This window comes from Neopsephotus bourkii, unplaced genomic scaffold (genome assembly GCF_033783945.1).
Source record: "Neopsephotus bourkii isolate Nb327-2 ecotype Australia unplaced genomic scaffold, CSIRO-AGI_Nbou_v1 NB_1292, whole genome shotgun sequence".
NCBI lineage: Eukaryota > Metazoa > Chordata > Aves > Psittaciformes > Psittacidae > Neopsephotus > Neopsephotus bourkii.
Genome location: NW_026901776.1, coordinates 2904925 through 2932876, shown reverse-complemented (window position 1 = coordinate 2932876; position 27952 = coordinate 2904925). Strand labels below are relative to the sequence as shown.

The 27952-nt window shown below is 40.2% G+C and overlaps 2 protein-coding genes across 5 annotated transcripts in view; one reads left to right on the top strand and one right to left on the bottom strand.

The window, feature by feature from the left end:
* The window catches only part of GREM2 (gremlin 2, DAN family BMP antagonist), a 37830-nt gene extending 25809 nt beyond the window's left edge, over window positions 1-12021 (top strand). For all 3 annotated transcript variants that reach the window (XM_061365738.1, XM_061365737.1, XM_061365736.1), the window contains exon 2: window positions 9138-12021. In XM_061365738.1, coding sequence (XP_061221722.1) covers window positions 9139-9645 — 507 coding nt within the window. In that variant the 5' untranslated portion in view covers window position 9138 and the 3' untranslated portion in view covers window positions 9646-12021. The remainder of the gene's footprint in view (window positions 1-9137) is intronic.
* A 3388-nt stretch (window positions 12022-15409) lies between these two features.
* Window positions 15410-27952, bottom strand: part of FMN2 (formin 2) — a 165841-nt gene continuing 153298 nt past the window's right edge. For both annotated transcript variants that reach the window (XM_061365734.1, XM_061365735.1), the window contains 2 exons: window positions 18653-18734; window positions 15410-17241 (listed from right to left, as the gene is read on the bottom strand). In XM_061365734.1, coding sequence (XP_061221718.1) covers window positions 17215-17241; window positions 18653-18734 — 109 coding nt within the window. In that variant the 3' untranslated portion in view covers window positions 15410-17214. The remainder of the gene's footprint in view (window positions 17242-18652; window positions 18735-27952) is intronic.

Sequence of the window (27952 nt, the reverse complement as noted above, 5' to 3'; positions counted from 1 at the left end):
AAATTAAAAACTCTTCAAGCAGTAAATCTATTCCATTTTTAGGACAACTTTATGAAAATACAGCTGCAATAGTTCTTGCAGGAGACATATTGGAAAATAGTGGAATACATAGCTGGAATTTTGTGTGTATGGGAATTTGCAACTTGCATACTACCTAATAGAAAGACTAGCCTGTAGGTTATTGAGATAAGAGCAATTCTTATTTGAACCATCTGTGTTTCCACTCTGTAAATAGGGTATTGGCTTAAAAACAATGAAAATATAAACCCTAGACCATTAATAACATTTTAGATGTTTCAAATAGGAATGTGACTACTTTAAGAGTCATAATGTAGTATTTGAGGATAGCATCTTGAATAGAGAGCTTGAAAGAATACAAAAGTCTGAACTTCCCAGAATACCTGGAAAATTGAAATGTTACTTCTCTGTCGATTAATGTTTCTCATATACACATATATGCCACCTATTGATTTTTAGAAGTAATGGCATTTTTCTAGCCATTAAGAGAAACAAGCAGAAGTTCTTTTGAGCACTTCTATGATGCTTTAATATACAGGCCTCAGTTTTCTTCCAGAACAGAGCTCATCCAAATGTCCTCTTCTGGGAGTGGTGCAAGTACAGTGATGCATGTCTTTTCTCTTATGGTGAGCTAGAAAATGAGCTGCGTGCTCTGGAAATAGTGCATTGTTTGAGGCTACAGGGCAATAAAGTTCATAACTCCATTTCTCTTCTATCAAAACTCAGAGAAACTGGATGGGAAAATTTCATACAGAACTATTTTTGTATACAAAAGTATAATGTTTTTAGAGAAAAGCTTGCCTAAGGGTAACAAATCTGATTGATCAGCGCAAAGAAGAACACTGGTGCCATGCGGTGCAATTGAAAGACATGGAAATGGTCCATTCTCATTTAATTTCTGACCTCCAGTAACTCACTTCCCCTTTGTGCTCAGTGCTGGTCCCACCATATGTTGCTCACCAAGTTAGTCTATGAACATTTGAAGTTGTGTTGCTTAGTCAGGCACTAGTCTTGGATAGGATTTCTATGTTCTGTTGTCATGCAAACAACAAAAATATAATGGAGACTACTCATTGCAAAATAGCCTTTTGTAGTATCGATTCTCCAGTGAGGAAGCAATGAAATGAGCTATTGTATTTAAACACTGAACTTTCCGCATTCTTGTATTGACTGTCCTCCTTTCCAACAGACTGAGGGATGGTCACAAATAAAGACATTTGCTCAAGCCACCGCTTCCCTTCTGATTTAGTTTTTAGTTTCCCAAAGGCAGAAGTCTGCTGTTTTCTCCTGAATGAAACACAGCCAAATAGGATTGTACCAGCTGCCTCCTGCACAGGAGAATGAAGTTAACTGTAGGCTATTATTGCTTGCTGGACAATGGTTCATGTGCAAACAGAACTGAGTTGCCTATTTGGGGTGCTTTATCCTATGATGAAAAGCTGAGGAGCCCTGAGAAGGAGAACCATGTCCTGGCTCACTCTTGCAAAGAGACATGTTTTAGGTTCAGAGAAGAGCTAACTCTCAGTCTTTTCCAGAAAGCTGTTCTCTGTGTTTGTTCCCCCACCCCTGACTGTAGCATTCTCCAAAACCAGGTTGGGAGAAAGAAAACCAACCTCATGGACGGCAAGCAGAAATCTGTTTTTATTTTGTGGGGTTTTCCCTCCTCCCACTCCCCCTTTTTCCCTGGTGTTGCATGTGCTGCCAGTTCTGATGACTATCCAGACACTTCCGAGTAGGACATCTCACTCTGCTTGGGACAGTTCACATGTGCTCACCAGGCAGATATTTGTCTGTGGTTGGCTCTAAAACCACAAGTTCCTGAAGCTGAAATTGCGACAGAAATTAGGAGTTTTAATCATAACAATATTCCAAAAAGCCTTTGTCCAGTTACCTGTTACAGTATTCAATTGAAGTTCTGTATATTCACGTTCTCCTAAAAATGGCATTGCTGCATTACCAGAGGATGACTTACCTTTTACATTTCTTGCAGATTTTCTTCCTCCTCTTTGTTTTACTTTTCCTGTGTTAAAATGACAAATGCTGACAGAGTTGTTGAATTGAATTTTTTGCCATTGATAAACACATAGCAGTGTGAAGTTGATAGTGGCTTGCTTCACTGTACTGCCTGGCTAGCATTCAGCCTTTAACTTCCCCCCCCCTCCAAATTTGGAGCATGGTTTCCTTCACTATTTTCTTCTAGTCGAGTATTGCCTTTGTTATATGTATATGTTTTTTGAGAAGCAATGGTATTTATTTAATGATATTTAATGGATACAAGTGTTAGTGAATGTATCTCAAAGAAAAATTCCATGGCTGGCTTCACCAGTTCCCTCCCTCTCAACCCCTCTCTAGTCTTCTGGAACTCTAGTTCATATCTTGGATATAATAGATAAAACCTGATATCTCAGCTATTGAACTCTTCAGTCGTTCTTCTCACAAACTCCTTGTCCTGGCTTTAAATAATGAAAACTTTCTCTCAGTTCCTCCAATGCTAATACTACTTAAAAAAATAAAGTGAAGCACAGGTTTGGAAGCTGTGCAAGGTAAGAAGGATTCAGCCTGTGGAGAGCCTAATATAATAGATCAGCAATACAATATTTAAATTGATATACTTCCTGGCAGGACAGTGCAAAGAGGAGCAGTGGAGTAATGTGATTTCTTAAGTCTGATGAAGTGAGTGTCTGCATTCAGACCTGTTTCAAATGAGCTTGTCTGAAGTTCCTGAAAGAAGGAATGGTTCAGTGGTTACAAACATTAGTTTCTGAAGGCAGTAAAATATAGATAAGGAAGATAAAGGGCAAAATGAAGGAAAACCCCAACACTTCAGCTGGTTAGTTTCAGTGCCAAGGGTGAGTTTTCTTTTTAATTGCTCCTGTCCAAAAAATACCATATCTATCTGATACGTTACACATAAGTGAATATGACAGGAGTAATTGGTCAAGTCCTTGATTCCTCTTATATTTTTGTGCACGGACCAGGAATTCTTCTAAACACCCAACTTTTTCAGGGTAAATTCAAGATAAAGCTCTTGATTACAAAAATCTGTAGTAAGAGCTGAAATTAGTATGAAGCAACATCTTCTGAGTTGCTTACAACTAGCTTTATCTTATCATAGACTATTCCCACCAGTGTCTTTGTTCTATGTACTTCAGTTTTGTCAGTGATGTACTCTATTTTTCAATATTTTAAATTTAGTGTCTTCAGGAACTATCTTGACAAGGAGAACTTCAGGATGCAGAAATGCTTCTTTTCCTGAAGAGTGTGGGCTGGATGAAACCCAGCCCCACTTTCCCATTTCAAAATCGGAACAAGAGCCAGGAGGCGATGGTGGGGTTCCCGAGGCATCCGCCCTGCAAGCAGACCTTTCCTGTCTCTGTTAAAGCTTCGTGATGTTCCCTGTGGACACGCTTGAGCCTCTATGGGAGAAGGGTTTGGAGCAAGGGAGAGGGAAGGGTGGATCTCCTTGCTGGGACGGAGAGCGAAGGATGGAGAGGAGGAAGGATCTCCATCCAAGCCAGCCAGCAAGGGTACAAGGAGTTTATTAAGTCTGAAAGAAATGTTTTCTCCCTCTACCACCAACTGCTAGGGCTGTGATGCAATGAAATAGCTTTCTCTCAGATCACTATAGAAGGTTCTTAGAGGGCAAGAATGGAAAAACTTCTGCTTGTAATGTCATTAATTATTGTTTTTTAAGCAATTATTCCCTCTGGTATTGCGTGCAGTGGTTTTAAAAAGTGATTTTTAGTCTTCCTAGTACATGGTAACTCTTCATTACTGCTAAGATGCAGTATCTGAATATCTGAATAACACATTCTAGCTGCAGTACTGGGTTTTCTGAGGTTTTTTTGAGTTTAGTTCCCCCCTGCCTCCTACATGTTTAGTTGTTGTCGCTGGCCTCAGTCTTGGCAATTTAGTAATGAGAATCTATTAATGATGGAATGATTTACTAAGAGGACCATGGCTCCACAAAAAGAAAGATACAGTACAGCGTTCAGTTATTGCTGGTGTTATTGAGGCACTGGAGAAACAGTTTCCAAACTATACTTAAAAGGGATAACTTAGCACCAAATACCTCCCTTGCACAAAGATGCCTGATTTGTGTAGTCTTTATGTGAACACTGTACCATTAAAATCATGCCTAGCCATTAATAAATTAAATAAATAGCATTTTTGGCTTCCTGGTAGAGAATCTGATATTTCCTGGCTTCCCACATCTGTTGCTAGAGCCAAGTTTTAGTTCTTTGAAAAGTTACTGCCTGGCTTGTCTTCAAGGAACACTTCTTGCGTCCCATCTTAAATGCTGAGAACTAACCGTGTACACCATGTTCTTACATTAATATACATAGGGCTGGTTTATTCAGATTGTTTTTTGACTTGCGAAAGTAAATGGGAAGTAAAAAAGATTTTGTTAGCAGGGGTTCTCACAGTCAGCTGAATAGCTGATCCTAAAGGAGAGCTCTCATGACTATGCATTTTGCAGGATGGAAGCTGGAAAAAAGTGATGCACATGGTCAAATGTATTGCTGTATGTGCCGTGCCACAGAACTGTACCTGATTTAATGTAGTTTATGATGTCTGCCTTTTGCTGATAGTCACAGAGAAACCATTTTCTAAGGCAAACTCTTCAGCTGTTCATTAAACTCAATTTTCAAAAAGTAAAGCAACTCTGAATTTGATTGCCATCTTCCCAGCCTTGGCTCTTACGGTGCTTTTGATGGGCATAGGATAGGTTAATAGTACTGAATCTTCTTCCACATGTATTTACAGGGTGAATCCATCCTGTGAGTAAGCAGGTAGGCCTTCAAGTTCCCTGCTAAGAAAGGTTTTGCAGGTTTTGGGGGTTTTCTTATACCGTTGGCTGTGGCTTTTTTTCTGAACCTTTCCCAGGCAGGCCTGGTGAAGAGGAGATGATTGTGTCATACCAGTATCAGAGTTGGATGCTTCCAGGAATGCTGATAATGCAGAGTGTTTTGTAGGTGTTGCATGTTAAAACAAACAAACGGGTCTCACACCTGCTGATTGCCTGAGCAGCTAACATAAAAAAAAAATCACTGCAATCCTCCAGTTACATCCCTCTCTATTTCTGTCCACCTGCAACCCTGAAATAGTCTGATCTATGAAACAGGAATTCCTTGTAAGAAACTACATCTTGAGATGAGAAACTGGGCATGCCTTTGAAAACTAGAGGAAACAGTGGAGCAGTCTCTCAGCACAGATGAGCGCTGCTGTTACCTTGTGACCTGTCTTTTAGACCATAGCACTAACTTGTGCACTGGGGAACTTCTCCAGAAATGATGCATGTGAATTCTGAGGTCAAATCCAATACTCCAATTCCCAGGGAAGTGCCCTAACCACAAAACTATAGGCTATTTTGGGGGTTACACTACTGCCTGTCCTGCTCTGGAGCTGGATTGCTTTCAAGAATGCATGAATTATAGGGCCAGAAGGTCAGTTTGCAAGAGGGAGCCTGCGCTGGTAGATATTTTATGTTACACAGTAATTGGATACAAAGAAGAAATAAAGCTAAGGGCAGACACAGTGATCTTGGGTCTTCCCCTCCCAGCTGAGTGCCCCGACCTCACGAGATTGCAGAGCTGGATATTGCCTCCTGGCCAAGGAGTTTTTACTGTCCTTTGGGTACCTGATACCCGAGCTCCAGCATGGTGGGTTTGATGAGTTTATGAACTCATGCTTGATGCTGATTTCGTTATCTCAAAGAGATAAAAGCTTAGCATGTGAAATGTAATTGCAGCTGGGCCTTATTTGGCATCTAGTTAAGTTTCCCAGTTCATGCAGTGGAAAAAAGCAGTGGGGAGACATGGCAGCAGCTGGAAAAAGTGCTTGAAGAAGCTAGAAACTTTCACATGGGAGCTCCCACCGCCTCTGCCATTGGGAGTCCCCCATGCAGCAGGAATGGTGGTCCCAGGCTGGCATTTGTGCAAGTTTTAGAGTCATTGGTCTCTTGAGACAGTTCTTGCTTACTTGGTCTCAGCCACATGCTGTTCAATTCTGTGACATCTAAGCAGGTCAGAACTTCCCTGTTCTTGCCAGAAGCCAGATTCTTCGCCAGTACATTTCTCACTCCACTCTGTCTTCAGATAGACAACATTCCCCATGTTGCTTTGCATTCAGACTGAGTTTACCAAAATGCTCTTTCTCTAAGAATACTTAGGTTCCTCTTCTCTTTGCATGTGCGCACTGAAAATATATGTAGTCCTTGGCATGTTGTTGGCACCAGGTGACCTTGTTTGCACCCTTACTTGCTTGAATAGGGGATCTGTGTGCCAGGGCTTAGAAAGGGGTGATTTGCAGGCTAGTAAGGGGCAACCCTGTGATTAGAAATTCCATGATCTGACAGAATGCACATTTGACCTTCTAGTGTAAAACAGATTATTATTCTGTTATGTAAATATTTTAAAGTCCAGATTTGATAAGGATCAATGACAGAAATAGGTGGTGCATTGCTACCTGTCTGTAAAAGTACTTGCTAATAATGTGTACTGCAGCATTTGGTTTATAACATTACAATAGTGGCTTTGATTAACAATGCTTTATTAGTTATAAACATAGACTTACTGAATAAATCCTACTTATTTTGTTGAATGGCTCTTCATGCCTACATAAAACTATTTCAATAATTAGAAAGCTACTGTAATATTTCTCTGTGTTGCAGACTTAGAGCTGTTTGTTAGCTCTCTGTCAGCTTTCCTGAATTCCTACATAGGATTTTGTACTTGATCCCATCCTTGACACGAAAGGGAAATGGTTTCAACTTGCATTTTGAGATGAGAAAGGGCAGATGTGATAAGACAGGGTTTTCTAAAGAAAAGGGGAGTGGTTGGGGAAAAGAGTGTGTCTCTTTCTGATGTGCTTCTGGACCTGAACCATCCTCTTCCCAGACAAGGTCAGAGAAGACTGGAGCAGCCATATCCCTGCTGAAAAGGGCCAAATTCCCTCCTGAAGGAGTTATCACAATTGCTTTGTGGGCTTGTGTTTCAAGAGAAGAATAGAAGAGTATGTGTGAGGAATGTTGGCATAAGGCACCTTGTGGAGAGCTCACCTCTGTCTTTCTCTAAAAGGTGCAGGCTTGTAACTCCTGAGTTTTTTCCTTCCCTTTCTATATAAAACACAAAGCAGTGGGGTTCAGTTGTTTTATCTACTACTGAAATGCAGCCATCAGTGCAGAATAACATGAGAACAGTTTGAAAGGAAGCATGGAACACTATATTCAACTGAAACTAATTACCTGATTAGGTTTTGGCCTGGCTGTGTGGGTTGACATCCAGTGGTCTTGGCGATAATACCTGCAAGCAAAGCCAAGTCTAGTCTTGCTTCATTTAAAAGACTCTGGACAAAACTTCTGGACTTGTGTGCTGAATGCTGAGCAGTGTGAAAATAGGACACTGACTTAAAGTACCCATGGCTGCAGAGGGTGTCAGTGGGCAGATGAATGACCTTATTTGGGATTTAGAAATATTGGCTTCCATTTAAAGCTGTTTCTGGTGAAATGTAGCTATGCATCACAACACCCTCCTTTCACAGCTGTAGGATTAGCACTTTCCTTCAGCACTTTAAGTTTCTACCCTTAGAAATTTAGTCAGGCACTGAGATCTCGTAAACTTAAGACAATCACCTGAATGGATGTTATCTCACCTTGTCTGCCAAGTAGTTCCTTCTCTTTATCTCCACGGGGGTTAAATACTTTTGGTCTGCTTTGTTAGGCAAAAATGATTTGTTATTGCTGTTGTGCTTTTGGGGAAATAGATTGTTCATGTTAGGAGTACTTGTGCAGCATTTCAAGTGTCTATAATGTTAGACGTGTCTGTATTTACCGTTGTGATGGTGTTTTTTTTGTCTTGGCATTTCTTTAAAGGGAAAAAAAAATCATTACTTGGTAGGATTTGAAGCTTTGCTGGGAAGAGAGGGTGAGTCTGTCATCTGTGTGCTATTATACAAATACAGTCCATTAAAAACAAAGGTGAACTTTTAAAAAGACTTGAAGTGTTCTTGCCTTCAAATGGGAAGTTTCTGGTGTGCACCCACTTATGGCACCCTAGCACCCTTCTGTTTTCCTTCCCAGGGAGAATGGTGTGAAATGAGCTGTCGAATGAGTTGTGGCAGTTCACTGGTGAGCATTGACTTCATGAGGAAATTTAGTACATTTACCCTAATATCCTAGAAGCGCTTCGAGACATATTACTAAAATGAATTGGACAAATAGTTGATGGAAATCCAAGAGCTTGGTAAGAGATGCTCCACAGAACAAGAAATCCTAATAGACAACCATAGGAAAACATATTTTTGCCAACTGGCTGACTATTTTAACTTAGCAACTGGCTTATGCTTTACCCTGTTCCTTAACATCTAACATAAATATTGAATTCTCTCCTGTTTACAAACCTTCTTAAACCATATGCCTAAGGAGTGTTGCAGTAATGAAGTCCTCAAAGTTGTGCTTAAGCATTTCCTCTTACTGCAAGAATAAATCCGTCAAGTTTTCAGCCTCCCACAAAGACAACAAACGCAATCCTGTAAGTGCCATGAAAGCCCCAAGAAACTTCAGAAACAATTTAAAACAATAAAAATAGGCTTTTGGACACCTCTTGTTACTTCTGTGTAGAACGAGGCTGGGCAGGGACTCGGGCTGAAGAGGGAGATGGGAATTCACCTTGTGTAACCTGGTATTCCTTTCCCCTTTCCCCTGCTGTCCCCAAATCAGCTGTCACAGTATTGGCAGGAGTCTCCTGAGCCTTTGCTAGCCAGGAGTTTGCCCAGCTGTTTGGCCTAGGATTTCAGAGAGTAGGAGGGAACCTTTCTGGCTGAAGCCTCTGTAAAATCACTGCTTCAGTGATCAAAGCAGCAGTGTCCCCATGGGGGAAAAGCAAGTAGTTGGAGAGCTTGGTGTGGGGGGAAGGGGAAGCGGTGTGACTTTGCACAGGGCCTGGCATCTTCATGATAAATAATCACGCTAGAACAGAGCTAATCTCCCAGGAAAAGTGGTGGGATTACAAAGGCGGTAAGGTCTCCACTTCTATAAGTGTGCGCAAAGTTCAACTCCGTTGCAGCTCTGTGGTCTGAAAACGTGTCTCCGCTAACAGCTACTTGTGTTACTGTTGCAGGATGGTTTGGAAATTCGCCTTGTCCGTATTTCTGATGGCAGCACTGGTTCGAGTAACAGACACCAGGAAAAACCGTCCTGCAGGCGCCATCCCCTCCCCTTACAAAGACAGCAGCAGCAACCACTCCGAGCGGAGGCAGCAGCTGAACAAGGAGGTGCTGGCCTCCAGCCAGGAGGCCCTCGTGGTCACCGAAAGGAAGTACCTCAAGAGCGACTGGTGCAAGACACAGCCCCTGCGGCAGACTGTCAGCGAGGAGGGCTGCATAAGCCGCACCATCATCAACCGCTTTTGCTATGGGCAGTGCAACTCCTTCTACATACCCCGGCACGTGAAAAAGGAGGAGGAGTCCTTCCAGTCCTGTGCTTTCTGCAAGCCACACAAGGTCACCTCTTCGACTGTGCAGCTGGAGTGCCCGGAGCTGGACCCACCTTTTCGACTCAAGAAAATTCAGAAGGTCAAGCAGTGCCGGTGCATGTCTGTGAATCTTAACAACTCGGGCAAACTGTGAGAGCAGGCGTGTAGCTACTGCTTGGTCTGGCTCCCATCAGATTTACTGCTGCCTCTCGCCTTCCATGGAACAGACTGTCCCTTTTGTTGGTTTATTTCTTCTTTTCCTTTTTCTTTTGTGTGTGTGGTTTTTTTCCCTCAGGAGGCATCTCTCCAGCAAGGAAAGGCTCCTTGTTGCTTGCCTACTGGAATAGTGCTTTTTAATGGGCTCTGTTAGGCACTTCACCATCAAGTTTCATTGTATTTCCAATATCATCTGGCAGTTGGATCTTCTGGAGTGGAGCAGGCTCCCAGAAGTTGGGATTGATCATCTAAAAGTGACCAGTTGGCTGAATCCAGCATTAAATGTTTCCACTGTGTGGAGTAATGCCCTCTGCCCTACACTCCAGTCCCCTCCAAAAGATAAGAACCACCTTTCCCATGCTTTGATCTGCTTTGAGCTTGCTGCTCCCACTTGAAATACTGGGATGCTGCCCAGGACTGGGGGATGCAGATGAGGGAGAGTAACGTGCGAAAAGCAAGTGAGACTCTTCGATGAGGCTCATCTCCTTAAGACAACTTTAAATGTGCAATGACAGACATTTCCGGCTTGTTGTCTGAATAGTAGATAAGAAGCGAGGGGAAGAGGGTGAGGAGCTGGGTCAGCCACTGCAACCACAGAGCAGACTGAGGGTGGGTTCTGATGCTGTTGTGGTTAGAGTATATTGAACACGTGGTCTCTGCAGCAGTGTTTATTTTGTAACCTAGCTATGGTAAACAGCTGTTTAAAGTATTATAGACCTAGCCATGTATATTTTTTCTGTGGCAGAATATGCCAGAAATTAAAATATGTTGACAAAGAGACTCGGATGCTGGGTCAGCTGCCTAGCTTAAAATGGGCATAGTTTAACTAGGCTTTCAGTAGGGTTTTGTGTGCTAGATATAGGTGTGTCCCTTACTTCAAAAAGGACATCCATTTATGACCTTTATTTATGCCTGCGTAGACAGAGGAAGGTGGGAGGGTAGTGGGAGAGGAGCTGAGAACACTTAAAGGAACGTTGTTTCCCTTAAGGTATAAAAGCACTGTCGCACAAAGGACAAAATTTGGTCATTGTTGGACTCAATACAAAAGCTACATCAGTGTCATCAGGTTTTGGGAGTGGTGTCTCTCCCATGATTGGAAGTCATGTTAATGTGCTAGTGTTAAAGGACAAACCCATCAGTCAGTGGTGCTGGAATGGGTCACAGCTGTAGGAGCAGGGAGAGAGTAAGTTGTAATTGCAACAGTACTGGTGGTCCACTCAGTTTTTCAGTCCTACACAATCAGTGTTGGTGAATGCTTGAAGTTCGTTTTAAATCACGCTATGTTGTTATTCAGTTGATGGAGTTTAGCATGTCCCATTTATCCCATTTGTTACAGATACGATCTGTATTAGTCCCAGCTGCATTAAAACCCTGTGCCTGAAAACAAACCAGCTCCTTCTCCCAAACCAAAGCCTGTGCATGCTCAATTGTCTGAAGCTTACAAATTAAAAATGACATGCTGACTCCCTGATGCATGTCTCACAGCTCAGCATCTGCAGCTAGTGAAACCAGCTTGCTGTGGGAGCCCTTTCTCTCCAGCCTCTTCACATGTAGCCGCTTGAAGGGGTTAATGTGTTTAGCACTGTCACCAGCTAAGGGCTCAGTGCCACAGGTCTCTATTATGTGAGACAGGCTGCCCTAAGAGGCTTTCAGGACTGAGCTCCACCAGAGCTTACCAAGCGGTTTATGGGGATTGGCATGGGCAGGATGAGGTTGAGCAGATCTGTTAGCCCTATTACATGAACAGCCATAGCTTTTCTGCTGTGATCTTTCAGCGTGTCAGAAGTGCACAGGGAGACTCCTCATGCAGGGATTACCTTAGAGGCTGCTGCTGTTGTACTGCCAGTGTTGTACCAACCACCAAATGGGCACCATTCTGTCTAGGCTTAAGTGTTAAGGGTGGGGGGAAGGCAGCAATAGCTGAAGTCTGCAAAGACTTCAGGGATCTCAGTCTCCACTTGAAATAAATAAATTGAAATTAAAAGTCAGACATTTTGGACTCTAGAGAGAAAAGCACCCTAGCGACTTCAGTTAAGAAAAATGTGCAAGAACCTTTACCTTTAAGCTATGCCCTACCTGGGTTTTTCACCAGTTTGCAATATGAATATGCTGCAGCTTAAAGCTCCTTCTAGGAGCTGTGTTTGTTTATGTAAAAACTGAGTTGAGCTTTTAATGATTAAAACTGTATTTAATTCTTGTTTTATAAGTAAGTGAAAACAAAAAAAATTAAGAAATGCTTTAAGTATAATGTAATTATTTTATAGGTCTACTATTAAATTATAGATTAATAAAGCTACTTTAGGGTTATATGGCATCCAGGTGTATGGGCTTTGCTTCAACACCTTGTGTCTAACTGGTCTCTAAGCAGTATCTACACCAACTTGCTTTTGACCCTATCAGAAACAGGTAAATGATGTCTCAGCCTGACAGCTTGGGAGTACCCAGCTAGTTCTTTCCTTGTCCCCCACTCCCCTCAAAAGTACCTGCAAGGAAAGAGGGAAAACTAAACTCTGCTAATCTTGATTCTGGGGTTGATTCTGCATGCACGAATTCTGGTTTTTGGTTAACTGACAAGAAGATGATCAACGCTCCATCACTGGCTGAGCTGCTGGCATGATTTGTGGTAAGAGAAGCAACTATTACCCTGACCAAAGTGGGTTTGCTTAAAATACAACAAGATCCTTATGTAACGGGCATCAAACTACTTGTGGGGTGGAGTGGGGGGGGAGTAAATCTGAAGATACAGCTGAGCTTTAATGTTTTCTCTCATCTCTTGGATGAGTGCGCTGTGTGCCTCACCAAAGGTAGGGCAGTGTTTGGGAAAAGATAGTTGCAAAATAACCTTGAAGGCAGACTTCACTGGGGAGAGAGGTAGTTTGTTCACACAGCAGAATGAACCTCCATGTGACCAGAAGAGGTGCCTGTCATGGGTCTTGAAAGAAGCAGGAGGGCCTAGACCACAACTAGCATGGGAGGGTTTTATCATTTATGTCACTGTAACTGTCACCTACAGGAGCCTTTTGCTCTCTTACCCAACTCCTCAAGTCTGCTCACAGTTCAACAATGTAATGAGTTTGGCAACTTGGGTTTGTCTTTTTTTTTTTGTTGGTCTGTTTGTCTTGGGGGCTTTATTTCTGTGTTTGGCTTTGGGTTTGGTTTGGGTTTTGTGTTTTTTTTGGGTTTTTTTTTCTTTTTTTTGTTTGTTTGGGTTTTTTTTGGTGGCTGTTGGTTTTGAGAATTACTGGATCAGGTGCTCAGAACTTGAAAGTGGCTATGCCAGTCAGCTCAAAAGGAGCTCAGGGAACACCTCTGTCCCTAAGCCCCTCTCCTGCTTCACAGGTAGCTTCATTGCCCAGAACCCACCCAAACCTCTTCTGTGGCACAGCTCCAGCTCCATCTCCAGCTCTCCCAGCCTCTTGTTGTGTGCCTGCTGAACCACCGTACCAGAGGCATAGACTGTAGTTCAAAATTCTCCCCCTTGTGGAAGCAATCTAAGAGCAAGGCAAGTGTCAGGATAGATGAGAAAAGTTTTAGGTCAGATAGATCCAGTATTTCTTAAAGTAGAGTGGTGCTGTGGGACAACAGAAGGAGGGGGACAGTAAATGTTAATCTCTATTACTGTGGAACTGCTGTGTTGGCAGGGCCCCAATTTGGGGTGAGAAATGAAATTTCTAAGAGATTATTTGAGCTGTATAAATAAGAAAACAGCGCTGACTAAACAGGGACCTTTGATCTTCAGACAGACCCCATCTTTCTGAGGCAGTGGGCAGTGGATGCCTTCACAGGTAGGTTGGACAGAACTCGGGTACAGCACAGGTGCAGGTGGTTCTGTCATAAGCAACCAAGTGGCTTGGAAAGCCTGTTCTGTTATGTGAATCCCACTTGGGTGATGTGTGGCACACCTGAATGGTGTGAGGCATTTTCTTTCTCCTGTCTGTTCACACTGTCTTCAGAAAAACCCAGCTCTACCAGTTTTCACTTGTTCTTTGCATAGCAGTTTGAAATAACATATCTTAAGTAACTTGGTACAAACGTGGCTTTTGTTATTAACCTGGACTATGCAACAAAATAATTGTAATACAGAGACTTGCTATAGCTTCTCTTAATGAAATTAGTAACTACTTCCAACTCTTTTAAGTTGATCACGGAAAAAAAATCTCTGTCTACGGAAGCTGGCACTGATTGTATTCCCACTGCCACTGTTGGTTAATACTTCCAAGTTTTGGAAATGCTTTAGGATGATGAAAGGTGCTACAAAAGCAGTTAACCACTACTGTGTCATGACACATGACAAAGTACGATGCTTCTGAAAGGCTTTAATTTGGAAGCAAAACAACATGAATCTTCTCAGCTCCTCATAAAAACCCCAGACTGTTATTCTCCATAAGTAATATCTGCTGTTCAGGTATGAAAATACTTATTTAGCTGCTGCATTTGTTTAAGTAATGATGAGTGATATGTGGTGGTGGTGGTGATGAAAAGGTTCAGAATTTTGTCTGTGAGAACTTTTGTAGGGCTACAGCCAACTCATAGTGTGCCTGATGTTGCAGTAAATGGGAAGAGGACACCAGTGGGGTGTTCAACCTCTTTAAAACACACCCAGTCAAGCAAAAGAACATTAGTCTTGAATTCTGTAAAAAGATGAGTGTGCCACTGGAAAAAAAGAGTAGTGGTGAATCTTTTATGCTGGGAATCCACTCTGGGAGAGCCACGCGTCAATGTTAGTGCTGTGAAGGGTGAGCAACTTCACTCTGTATGGAAGTTTGAAAACAGGCTGGAGAAAAGCTACGAGAACAAGAGAGACATTCAATCAAATAGCTTGGGTCTTAAGATGAAAGTGGAAATATGTATAGCAGCTTGTATCTTCAGATTATAACGCAGTACCACCAGCTGCAGTCAGCCTTTGACACTGTTCTTCAGGAAGAGGGGTTTGCAAATAGCGCTTAGTATCAATGCTGCAGTGAAAAGGGCAGTATGTCTGTATGCGACAGTCCTACCAGGTTGCTGGACAACGCTTTAATGATCTAAAACATATATGTACGTATATAAAGACATTATAATATGCAGATAATACTTTTTTTAGTGCATGTTTCTGCCCTAATAGCAATTCCTTGAGACTGCTACGTTAGGGAGTGTTAGTAGGGACAAGTTTGAGCCAAACCCACTACTGGAAGGAATGCACAAGCCAGAGGAGCAAGTGAAAGATAGTCTGACTGGGTGAAGGACTCTGAAGCTCCTCGCTACCACCACCTGGGGAAAAGGTAATATATCAACATAACAGGAAATTACTGTCACTATGCTTTCAGAAGGCAAAGAAAGAGAAGCCCTGTTTCCACCACTGCCTTCACAGAAGTTTTTCCTTAATCACAGGAACTTGAATGGGATGTGGTGCTTAGGGAGCAAATGGTTGGTAGGAAACCCTGATAGTAACGAGAGAAGGCAGTTATTTCAGTATTATTCCTTTTATTTTCTTATAAATTAACATTCTAAAAAAATTGAAATAGAAACACTAAATACAGTATTGCACATAGTGATCTTTGTTAGATGATCTATTACTTCATTTAGAATAGTAATATACATACTGTAGGTACTGAAGGAAACCGGAAGGCTACAAATGAAAACATGCTACTGTATTCTTGCACTTAGGAGCAAAGTTAAGAGGAAAAGACTATTGTTTACATAAATACAAACATGGATTTGAATCAGTGCCATTAAAATAGCTTTATTTTTTAAAGTTTTTTCCATAGGTTACTTGTAACAGCAAATAATCACTTCCCCAAACAGTAATGTTACTCCCATCAACACAAAATTTTAGAACTCCATTCTTGGTAATATATATCCCTGCTAGAAATTATTACATGTACAGATTTTCACATAGTTTTATCAGCAACAGGAGACTTGCTTTTCACATAGTGAAAAAACCCATCTTTTCTAGTGCTTGGTATATGTGAAGAATAACAGATTCCTGAGGTCATCTTTCACACTTCCTTTTGCGACACCCTGTAGGGTATATTAGCCTCTGGACAGCTAGGAAAGACTCTTGATGAGCTAGATTAAACAGGGAATAATGCAACCCAGCAGATTAGAGCTCATTTGCCTTACGCTAGTGTCTTTCAGACTCCAAGGTTGTGAGCACGTGTCCAGATGCATGCACACACACCCCCCTTTTTCAGGAAAAGTGCGCTTTGAAAGAAAGATATTGTCAATCGGGCTGATTGGTTTGGGGCTCTTCAATTAGGATTGGAGGAAAGGGTTGTTACCAGTTGAGCAGGTCAAAAGTGATATAGTAAATTCAGGATTGCAAGTAGGAATTAAGCATGTGGTCTAAAATGGAAGCCCTAAGTCATAGATTTTAATCATTAACCTCCTAGTCAGGGACACTGAAAGCCTGGAGGAAAAGTCTGCAATTCTGTTAAGTGTGAAATTGATGTCAGTTAGTTGGTAGTTTATGTTCTGTCACTAGAATCAGCTACTTTTACATAAATGTCAGTCCCCATGTGCATCTTTTAATGGCTCGCTAAAGGAGTTTTAAATTACTGTAAAGCTAATTTCAAAAGGGAAGTCATGTACATGTGGCCAAAAGCTTTGACTTAAGTGATCAGCAGTTAAAACTATACTATACCTTCTAAAGTTTATGTAAAAGTATTAGCTGCTTTATATATTAACAAACTGTAACAGACAAATCTCTCTCATACTCTCTATCATACTTCTGTGCTTTTCTGTGTTTTCCTGCTTTTCACTTACTCTTTCATATTTCTTTTTTTTTTTTTTCTCTGAATGCTGGATGTCTGACCCCCATACCACCTGGCATTCACTATCTGGCAAAAGATGAAATAAAAGTATGCTGTCTTATCGATTTTAAAGATAGTTACAGTAAACATCTTGTTCCACAAATATTTAGTCATGGAGGGCAACCAAAAAAGTTGGAAAAGCATTGATTATACTGTATAAACAGCACTTAACGATTCAAAATACAAACTACAAATGCCAACATGAAACGGATACAAACAATTCACTAGGAGTAACATTTCTTTCCCTAAACTAAGTGCAGTGCCATGAAGTATTTGTGTTAGACAAATGTTGCCAGTAGGAATGGAAATGTTTTACTGTATCATGTAGCATTCTTATGAAGTTCAACGTAATGCTTCAGCATGTTCAGAATTGATGCAGGTGCCACTTTTTATGCATGCTGACTTGGCCTATTTGTAATATACCATACACTTTACAAAATATCATTTTTGAGTGGCAAAAGAGATACAGAGTACAGGGAAGGTGTTTCAAGTCCATACCTAGTCTATTGCTGGGCACCCCATTAAAGTGATTACATTCATGAATGAATGTACAATAACACATCAATTGGTGGCAAACTCTAGAGAACAAAAAGCAAATTTAAAAAGGTCAAGAAAGCAAATGATCAGGATGATGTAGTTTCCTTCCCCCTTGCTCCCCACCCACAGGCATGTTGAGTTTTGGTAACCAGGTAACAATGGCTTTTGCTTTTCCTCTCTCAGATTTTCATACTTATCTTTGCTTTCTGAAAATAAAAAGGCAGAAAAATGAGTATACATAAAATCACCTCTGAAAATGTGGAAAGCACAAAGATATAGGCTGATGTTTAATTATACTCACTGGACAATTGACTTCACAAATAAATTTCCTTTGAAGCTGGAAATGAAGTAGACTGGAACTACACACTGCTTGTGAAATATATTTACTTTCACTCTATTAAATTTTCAGTAACACTGAAAGTCCCAGTTATTTGGGGACATGATATAGTTATTTCTTAAAAAAAACCCCAACTCTCAGTGTCTTTACATATGGTAAGATGTAGGTGAGAGAGAAATCCAAATCAATGTTAGCTTTGTTATTTTAAAAATGACATCTTGATATGGTTTCAAATAGAATTGATAAAATAAAATCTAGTTTATCATTCCTAACCAAACTACTCCTCTATTTACATTTCTTGTAGCACTAACCACAGACAGCCAACTCTCCCTAAATATTCAGAATAGGAAACAGTAAATGCAGTATTATTTCTTCCTGTGTTAGATTATGTTAGTGAGAATATAGTAAATTACCACCTGTTTCACTTCAAGGATGTGTCATGGTAATAGAGCCATGACTACAAAGCACAAAAAAATTAAATAGTGCCTTGGGGGTATTAGACAAGGACACTGACACATGAAACAATCTTCTGTTATAGTATTTTACAAATCTAATTGATGGCAGTTGCTACTGGTATAATTTAAATAGGAAGTGCCAGATTATTTTTTTTACTGAAGGAATATTTTATTTAAAATCAGCTATGATCCTAGCAATGCTTAGACAATAATAGTGGGAAAGTTTCACTGAATGACTAGAATTGCTCTTCTACTATCATTAAAGTTATATATATGTTTTCAGAAGAACAGTGAGAACAGTGAGAACAGAAGAACAGTTCAGAAGAACAGTATTATCTTTTTCTAGGATTTCTATTCCAAACAAGTCCAGATCAGTGGAATAGAAGCCACTAGTATTTGATGTAGGGATCCAACTTGAAAAATGTGTACCTATCACAATTCTTCCTTACATTTTATAACTGTAAACAGAGTGAATACTGACCGAATATGCTTGGAAAACTGAAGCTGTCTTTCTGTCTTCTACGTGCATCCCACACCAATACTGGGATGCAGATAGATTGACAGGGAGGGAGCTGGGAAGGAGAAGAGGGGGACAATAGCATGCTCGCCTTGCTTGTGCTACATCGACTTTGTGGAGTAAACGTTATAGGAAGCATTTTTTGTTAGTCTAACACCTTTTATGAAAATTTTAGACATTAAAAAAATAAGAAAGAAAAATCCCCTCAGAGCAAAAAGGTACATCAAGAGTAACATACATATAAAATGCAAAGAGAGAAAGGTAGCATAAGTGATGGGAACAAAAACATTGCTACAATTTTTACTTACAATTCCAGAGTCATGTTTTGGTCTTATATTGTATAGCGACTTCCCCTTTTTCTGCCTGCAGACTTCCTCTGCTTCTTTAACTCTGAAGAGAGACAAAACTTGTAAATATTCCTGTAGAACAAAAATATTCCCAAATACAGTATACAGCTTACAAGTTCAGGCCTGAGGAATCAAGTGGGTAACTTTATTCCCCATATTTTCATTCGCATGCTCCATAAAATAGCCGTTGCACTCTGGCTGTTGTTGCCATACCTTCAGACTCTGGCACTTACGAGGAAAACTCATAATCAATGGCACAGTCTTCATCCATTCCCTACCTCAGTAATTTAACAGCAGTTTAAACAAAATTTCCCACCAGCCTATCTTCCCTTTCACTCAATTTTGCTTGCAGTTAAAATGGCAAAATACCTTAACCACAATTTCCAGTCTTCACTCTAACTTAAAATAAAAATGGAAAATTAACACGTAACATGCAATTTACAACCAAGGTGGTGCACACCACTGTACACAACCCTTTCTTTCCAAAGCTGAGGGTGAGCAGCAAGGCTTACATGGCCACTGGGGGTAAATGCACTTGGGCTTCTTGGATATAAAAAGAGCAGCAGGTTCCAGAAGTGAGCAAGCTTCCTGTCTTGGCAAACGGTACCAAATTAAGGCCTAGCAAAATGCCAGCAAATGCCACATTTCTGATACATGTCCTTTTAACCGTGCAGATAGAGAACAAACTGTGAAAAGCAAAGGGCTATACTCGGAAAGGCAGCCTGCCTGAGTCAGTCTAGTGTATTCCGTGGCACACTCTAAAATGTTTCTTTACCATCTTTACTCATTTTATAGATCAACCTTACAAACACACATGGTTATTGAAATACTGATAATACAGATTTAAGTTATGAATTCTCTGAGCTTCAAAGAATTACATAAACCCCTTACTATATGATGGCATTAAATGGTGTGAGATGTGTATTTGTTTATGACAGATGAGAATATTATTTATAAATAAGAAAGAAGAAAATAAAAATGTAAGTCCTATATTGGTTTGCTCTTGCCAACAATATAGACCTTAGATGGCACTTATTCTGCCTTTTCATCATTATCCAACAGTGGGGAAAAAAAAGAAATAACAGTAAAATGATACTGAAGTAATGATATACCCTTGGCTGCTTCCTTGCAGTTCATCTCCAGACCACTTGCATGTCTGCTATTTCACTGAGGCTACACAGGGCAACGTGAGAATCTGACTTTGTGTTATTATTATTCTTAAAATTTTTTTGTGTGCGTGGTAAGGGCCAGATTTTGAAAATAAGACTCCAGCTGGGTCTGCTAAGCACATTAAAAAAACCCTGCCTTTGCATTCATCTCTCCTTTATCCAACTTCACCAGACACACCTCGTTCTTTTTATAAGTTTCAATTCTGTACTTTCAAAAATTAATTTAAACATCAGTTCTTTTCAAGCATTTCCAACAAGCTGCTCTCTTCATTTGATGGCCCTATATTTTATTAATGTAGGAAGACCTTTATATGCACAGGTGGGGGAAAAAAGATTTTGAAACCTATTATTTTGAAGCTGTAACACTTTCTATCTGACTGCATATCAGATAGACTGCTGCAGGATAATACAGAACAATATAGAATAAAAACATCAAACAGCAAAGTAATTCACCTTTAAAAAGTATTTAAATAGATCCAGTAAAAGTGTCAGCCAAAATGTAGTAATAGCTTTAAATAGATGCTTACGGGAATGATACAAAATGCAGTAAAACTCAAAGACACATTCTTATTCCTAAAATGCCACTTTTTCTTCTGTTTCATGTTTACTTACATCCAAAGGAGGTGTCAGACACATTCCAACCCATCAGAAGCCACTCTTACAAAGACAAATATAAAATATCATGTCTATCATGTAATTTCCTTTTTTTTTTCCAGTACAGCTATAGCGTTTCTTTCACTGATAGAAATAATTTAAATCAGAAAAGAAAATGTTAATTGGGATTAAATTAGTATCAAATCCCAGGAGCTGTATGAGTACTATCAAGGTTATCAAAATGACAGTATCAAAGAAGAAACGTAATATATGCAGGTATTCAGACTACTCGTCATGACCGCATATGTAACACACAAAAATATTTACCAAACCAGTTCAGACAGATCCAGATGTTATTCTCAGGAAATGTCGGGGAATCTTTAGTTCCAGTCTCTGTCCCATTTAAACATGCCCTTCCAGGACAGATTATCCACTGCTTGTCTAACATACCAGGACATAAGGCAGCACAGATTTCTGTCTGTCTAATTTTAATTCATAACAGAAGTCCTCATGAAGAATGTGAATGTTGATAATGCAGTGATAGGGCTTATTTTCTAACAAGCAGGTCCCATTAAGTGCTACTGCAAGCATAACATCTGTAGATGTTCAGCTTCTCTAGAGAAATAGCTATTTGGATAAAAGCTGTCTCTGCTTGAAACAGCACAATGTTAACAATTCCACTCTGTGAGAGAGGAAGTCAGGTGAGAGAGGACATCTGAATTTCTGTGTCCCTTAGATTGCACTTAAAAAGTGATCTGCAACCTCCAGACTGATAAATGACAGCCTCAAGGTTGTGCTACCCATTTTTCTAGGGTTACATACTGGTCTCACTTATATGATTGCTGTCCTCAAGTTTTTGGGAGTTTTTGTGAAATTCCTTGGAGTTTAAGCCTATTTATTCATACCGAGGGGAACGCAGAAGAAGATGAGAAGGATTACTCCCTAATGCACTTAAAGCTGAGAGCTAGCAGCCACTCAGTTCCAACCATATCACTGACTCACTGTGTGGGTTTGGGACAGTTCGCTGTCTCCTGGCCCCCATCCTGTTCCCTGTTCAGGAAGGTTCAAGTGGTTGGACAAACATTCACTGAAGCCATGTATACTTCTTCACCAAGAAATGTCATTAGAAGTGTAAAGATAGAATCGTAGAATCAACTACATTGGAAAAGATATTTAAGATCATCAAGTCCAACCTAAGCACACTGATGGCTCATTGTTGGGAGATTGTTTCTGATCACATTAAAACTGGAAGTGTGGAGAACTGTTTAAATCTACAGCTGTATCTATAAAAGAAAAGTCGTCAGACTAGTAAAATATAGAGATAAAGGCAATCATTCTCCTTCCACAGGGCTAAATATTAAAGCAGTAAAACTGATATCAATTTCTGCAGTGTGCAAGTGTATTTTCTGAAGGTTGATCATTCAACTAAATTAGGTTTTTATTAAATATAAAATCAAAATAATCTAATTCTTCTGGAAGAGCAAAAGGATGGGTTTTGATATGAACAGAATCATTTAAGCTGCAATATCTAGAAAAGCAGACAAAAGGTTACCTTTGAAGTAAGGACAATAGTCTTAATTCAATTAGAAAATAATTGCCTCTGTCAATTTCTTGTCAGTCTCTTAGGTTTTCTCCGCTGACCCTGAATGTTTCTTAATCTTCCCATCCATGAAACTAACAAGATTTAGGGAAAACCACTTTGCTTCTGTCAATTCATGCCTGGTTCAAGTTGTATTTCTCACAGTGGTAAATTCCCGCATACCTTTCTCCTGCTCAGGCTTTTCCTGCACTACTCCCCACTGACTTCAGTGAGACCCTGATCAGCGTGGAGCTGCAAGATAATAATCTAGGACCAAAAGGTGCAAAAGTTATATGAACACTAGTGGTTATATCAGGATGGTTGGATTAACTGTTCAACTATGGTGAGCTGCTAGAGCTTAATGAAGAAATTAATGGATCTAATTCAATACTGGGAGGAGGGAAGAGGATATTTAGAGAAAACAACATAAACGCTTTTGTGAACCTCCTCCTAGAGAAGCAAAAAGGGAAGCAATTGCAGACAATGACCTACTTCTAGGCTCCAGGCCAAAGTGACACTGCTGCTCTGCATTGTCAGCCTAGACAAGCAGAGAGTTATTTAACTCTCACTATAGTATCACAGTATCACAGTATGCTAGAGATTGGAAGGAACCTCAAAAGATCATCTAGTCCAATCCCCCTGCCAGAGCAGGAACACCTAGATAAGGCTACACAGGAACATGTCCAGGCGGGTTTTGAATGTCTCCATAGAAGGAGACTCCACAACCTCCCTGGGCAGCCTGTTCCAGTGTTCCGTCACCCTCACTGAGAAGAAGTTTCTTCTCAAGTTTAAGTGGAACCTCTTGTGTTCCAGTTTGTAGCCATTGCCCCTTGTCCTATCATTGTTTGCCACTGAGAAGAGCCTGGCTCCATCCTCATGACACTCCCCCTTTATATATTTATATACACTAATAAGGTCACCCCTCAATCTCCTCTTCTCCAAACTACAGAGACCCAGCTCCCTCAGTCTTTCCTCATAAGGGAGATGCTCCACTCCCTTAATCATCTTAGTTGCCCTGCGCTGGACTCTCTCCAGCAGGTCCCTGTCCTTCTTAAACTGAGGGGCCCAGAACTGGACACAGTATTCCAGATGAGGTCTCACCAGGGCAGAGTAGAGGGGAAGGAGGACCTCTCTCGACCTACTAACCACCCCCCTTCTAATACACCCCAGGATGCCATTGGCCTTCTTGGCTACAAGGGCACAGTGTCGGCTCATGGTCACCCTGTCGTCCACCAGGACCCCCAGGTCCCTCTCCCCTACACTGCTCTCTAACAGGTCGTTCCCCAACCTATACTGGAACCTGGGGTTGTTCCTGCCCAGATGCAGGACTCTACACTTTCCCTTGTTATATTTCATCAAGTTATTCCCTGCCCAACTCTCCAGCCTGTCCAGGTCTCGCTGAATGGCAGCACAGCCTTCTGGCTTGTCAGCCACTCCTCCCAGCTTAGTGTCATCAGCAAACTTGCTGATAGTACACTCAATTCCCTCATCTAAATCATTGATGAATATATTAAATAATACTGGTCCCAGTACCGACCCTTGAGGCACTCCACTCTTCAGTAACCTAAAGAGCAAAGGTATTAACAGCAGTGGACCCAACATCAGGCCCAGGGCATATTCCATAAATACCTACTGGAAGTGTTTGTAACTTGAATCTGGACAAATATATGTCCTTAAGTATTGAATTCAGCTAAAGCATTGCTTGCATTATTTCAGAAAGGCTATACTTCCAAACAGCCCCAACAATAAGAAAATGTATAGGGAATGTACAGTAGTGGACAATCCAGAGATCAGTTAAAACAAAAATAAATAAAAAAAATATACAAGTGAGTGAAGAGCGGGTCTCTTACACACCCTGAGAATTCAGGTCTCAAAATCTGCTACTTAAGATTCAGAGAGCCTAACCATTGTCACTTATTTCCCTCATAACAAAAAAACACTCTTCTGGTGCTTTCACCTCCTACCTCACTTTATTGTGAGACAAAAATGTTCAAACTATGATTAAGTTAGAAGACAGTCTGTAAGATGAATAAGCAAGTTACACTTTGGCTTACACACAGGAAAAAGAAACCAGACATCCTTACAAACCCAAAAGACAAAGTATCTTTAACTGCCTTCTAGACCAAAAGCCAGCCTGGCCACAACCTTATCAAGGCTTAGAAACTTTCTGTCATCATTCAGCCCATTGAGGGGGGAGAGGAGCCACTTTGCTGCCACTAAACATTAATAATTTCGTCCAAAACATCTGCAGCAGACAGATTCATTTCCTACTGGCTCCATCTAGGCTTGGTAGCCTTACACTTCACTAGTGAGCACTACAACATGACAAATGTATGAACAGCGAGAAGACTGGAAGATAATATTCCTGTGAGCAGCTCTGCTATTTAAAAAAACCCCCATGATAAACTCAGGCATTACTTTTACAGTTTGACAGTGTATTTCATGAAACCCAAAAGACAGTTCTCTGCAGATATTCTCTATTTTCTAACATAAAACAAAGCTTAGGCAATACTCTTTATGCTACTAAGTGCTTATTATCAGATGACCAAAAGGGGTGTTGCAAATATTTTATTTAGGTTTGCCTGGGTTAGAGGTAATTTGTATATAATAATTATAGCACCTTCACAAATAAAAATTAACTAAAAAATCCTCAGCAAAAATATCAAGTGCCAGACATCTTTAAGACTGCAGGAGCATAAAATTCTAAAACTCTTTCTTTGAAAACTCTTCCAGATTCTTTGATCCAGTTACTAAAATACTGAAATGAGTTTCTTTTTAGCAAAAAAAAAGTGGTGACATAGATATGATTCAGTAACTGACTGCAAAGACTTCATACAGATAAGAAGCACACTGTAATGTACACAGTCCCACCAAACTGACTGATGAAACTAACTTCTGCCTACCAACAAAGAGAATACATATTAGACTATCTTGATACCCCTGCCAGCTACTTTCATGCTTACTTTAAGGAACACTAAGCAGACAATGGCTGCCCAAAAGAAGCAGTGATTAATCATACTTTGGCTCAGGGAACCAAGGAGAAATAAAAATCAAATTAAATCAAATTTAAATGTTTTAATCTGGCCACTTAACACAGAGACTAACCTGTAGCAGGACCCTAAATAAGATCCCTCTTCTGTCAACAGTGTAGAGTACACTCTGGGGAATACATTTCAGATTTTCTTCAGTATGCATCATGTCAAGTGGGCCTAAAATAAGGTTTCAAGGCCAACTGAAATTGAGGTCAACTGAAATGAAAATGAGGTCTTCCCACTTGCAGTCTTACTGTAACCCATAACACACTTAAAAATACTCTGAAGGAATTTAAATTCAGAAGTATTCAGTTTCACTCAGTTCTATCTGGCAATCATATTCTTGATGATCTAGGGATTCCACTCTTAGCTGTGCAGAGATACACAGATGTGCATAAATACAAAAAATGCTAGTTTGTTGAAACATGTTTTAAAAATGATAACTTCAACATTAAAGAAAATTTCAACTTGAAAAATAATGATGTAAATAATTCAATTGTTAAGTGTTGCTATGATTCAAACAAACTATAATGTGCATATACCCACTTAAATGCATTACTCGATTTCTGCCATTGAAAAATTCATATTTGTTTCTTGTCAAAGTGATCAGTATTTCAGGCTATACCTGGCTACCTTCAGGCAAGATGGAAATCATTTTCATACTGACTTTGCATATGAAACTTGAGGTTGCGCAAAGAAAAGATAGTCATCACCTTCCATTGTTTTTTTGGAACTGAAGCCAGCTCTCAAAGAAGCTGGCTGCATTTTGGGCTATTTGGTTAGGAAATTCAACAGGAAATGATAAGGGAAAGGAACAAGACTGGAGGTGAAGTAAAACTGGTAACATAATCAGCAAGCAAAAGAATGGAAACTTGTGAGTGACCGGAATTGCGAAACTACGTTTGCTGCAAAACATTTTTAAAGCATCAGATGAAGTAAAAGAAGGGAAAAATGCAGTACGCAAAAAACAATGAAAAAAGTCTCAATGAACAGACTATGTGGAGGAGACGACTACCATAAAGAGGATATGGAAGCATACCCTGGGCAGTTGAATTGCTACATTGGGTATACTGGGGCTACTACGTTGTATAATTTATGGCTACAAGATTGGCAGTACAAGCAAAGATGAGAACTGAGTGAATAAAAGAGATCACTGGGGAAAAAGAAAAAAAGAAAACTAAAAAAGGTAACAGTCAGCTGGAGAGCCACAGAATTAGAGATCTCCAGTGCAGTGCAGTGCAGTGCAGTGCAGGAGGTGGGAACATGAGAGACTTCCAACTTTGCTGCATCAGGTGAAAATAATCATATTAAATGTTGCCCATACATAATCATGTAATGACTGAAAATGACTGCAGACATTGTGAGGCTCTTCCCAAAAATGTGAAACAAAACTCCCTGATATTAGACTATCCCTGTACTCATACCATAAAACATGAACACAGCCATGTACTTAATGGATGTTGCCATTATTATGTCAACTCCATGCTCTGGTTGAGCAAACTCTCAGTATCCAAAGAATTTAACATCTTCAGTAGTTTCGCACCAGTCTGGGTTACTGGTAGATTTTAAGTCTTTTTTGCAACGCAACATACCAGCATAATACAACACCATCAAGTAATTAAAGACTGCTGAAAAGCCCTTTTGCTGTTTATGTGGGGCATTACGGAATTTGGCCTCATGCAAGTCACAAAAAGTGGGAAAGATAACAGATTTCTAATTAAGTTTTTACTAGATTTTTCACTCTTTTCAAGTTTATTATTTGTATGCACCAGTTGGCTTACAGTTGCAGTTGCAAAGGGGAATATTTGTTCCTGCCTTACAAAACACAGTATTACTGAAAAATGTTAAACTGTGGTATTTAAAAGAATTTTCACCAAAGATCCAGATTGAGAAACTTATCTTCAAATGCTTTTATTTTTTACAAACTTTTCCTTCAAAAGCAATGCTAAAAATTACAGTCATGTCTCTCCTCCCTGAACCAAGAAATGGTGGTGTTTTCACTGAAAAAAAGGACTAGTTGCTGAAAGTGCACAAGGAAGAAAAAAAAAAATACTGAAATGTTGAGCAACGTCCCTCAGCTGGACTGCAAATTGTCTCTTTGTGAGGCATTGCCTCACAGGACTGTCCCTAGCTTTTCAATCTTTGGTGCGTTTAGGTCTCTTTTTAAGTAGATTTTCCAATGCTTTTAACAGTATTTTCTGATCAGAAAGCTAATTTATTTAAGTTACATCTTTTAAATACTCCCGAAACCTGATGATCCTTTTAATTATTCAACTAAAAATCATGTAAGCTGCATTCTGTGTTGAAATGTCATTATAACTATTAGTCATAAAACCAAGCTTACTAGCATGCAACTCAGTTGATTAGAGAACAATATAAAGACATTGAGATTAAAGTTCCCAAGTCAGAAAATGTATCTTTCCATAACCACTTATTAACATAACACTTGGAGCTTTCAGCTGGCATTGCAACAATATGCCAAGCAAAATGTGATCCCAGTAAACATACTCCACATGTTCATCATTTCCCTCTCATGTTGCCACTCCATATACATTTTTCTCCTCTTTCCTTCCAACTCCACATTTCTTTGCAAGTGCACACTCCCATGTCCCCAGATTTCTCACTCTCAAGTCTGACTCACTGGTTCCTATTATAAGCGTTAACAAAATATCCCTTAAATTATTCTAAGAGGACATTGCTCGTGCTATGGGATTTAATGCCCTCCTCTGCAAGCAGAAGTGGCAGCTTACCAATATGCTCCTCACTGTGCAATGTACAGCTATCCAATGCCAGACTTTAAATTGCTCAACAGCAAGTTTTAAATCATTCTGCCGAGGAGTCTGTAGGGAGACATACCAGTCTTTTTGCAGAGGGAGATCAATGAGCT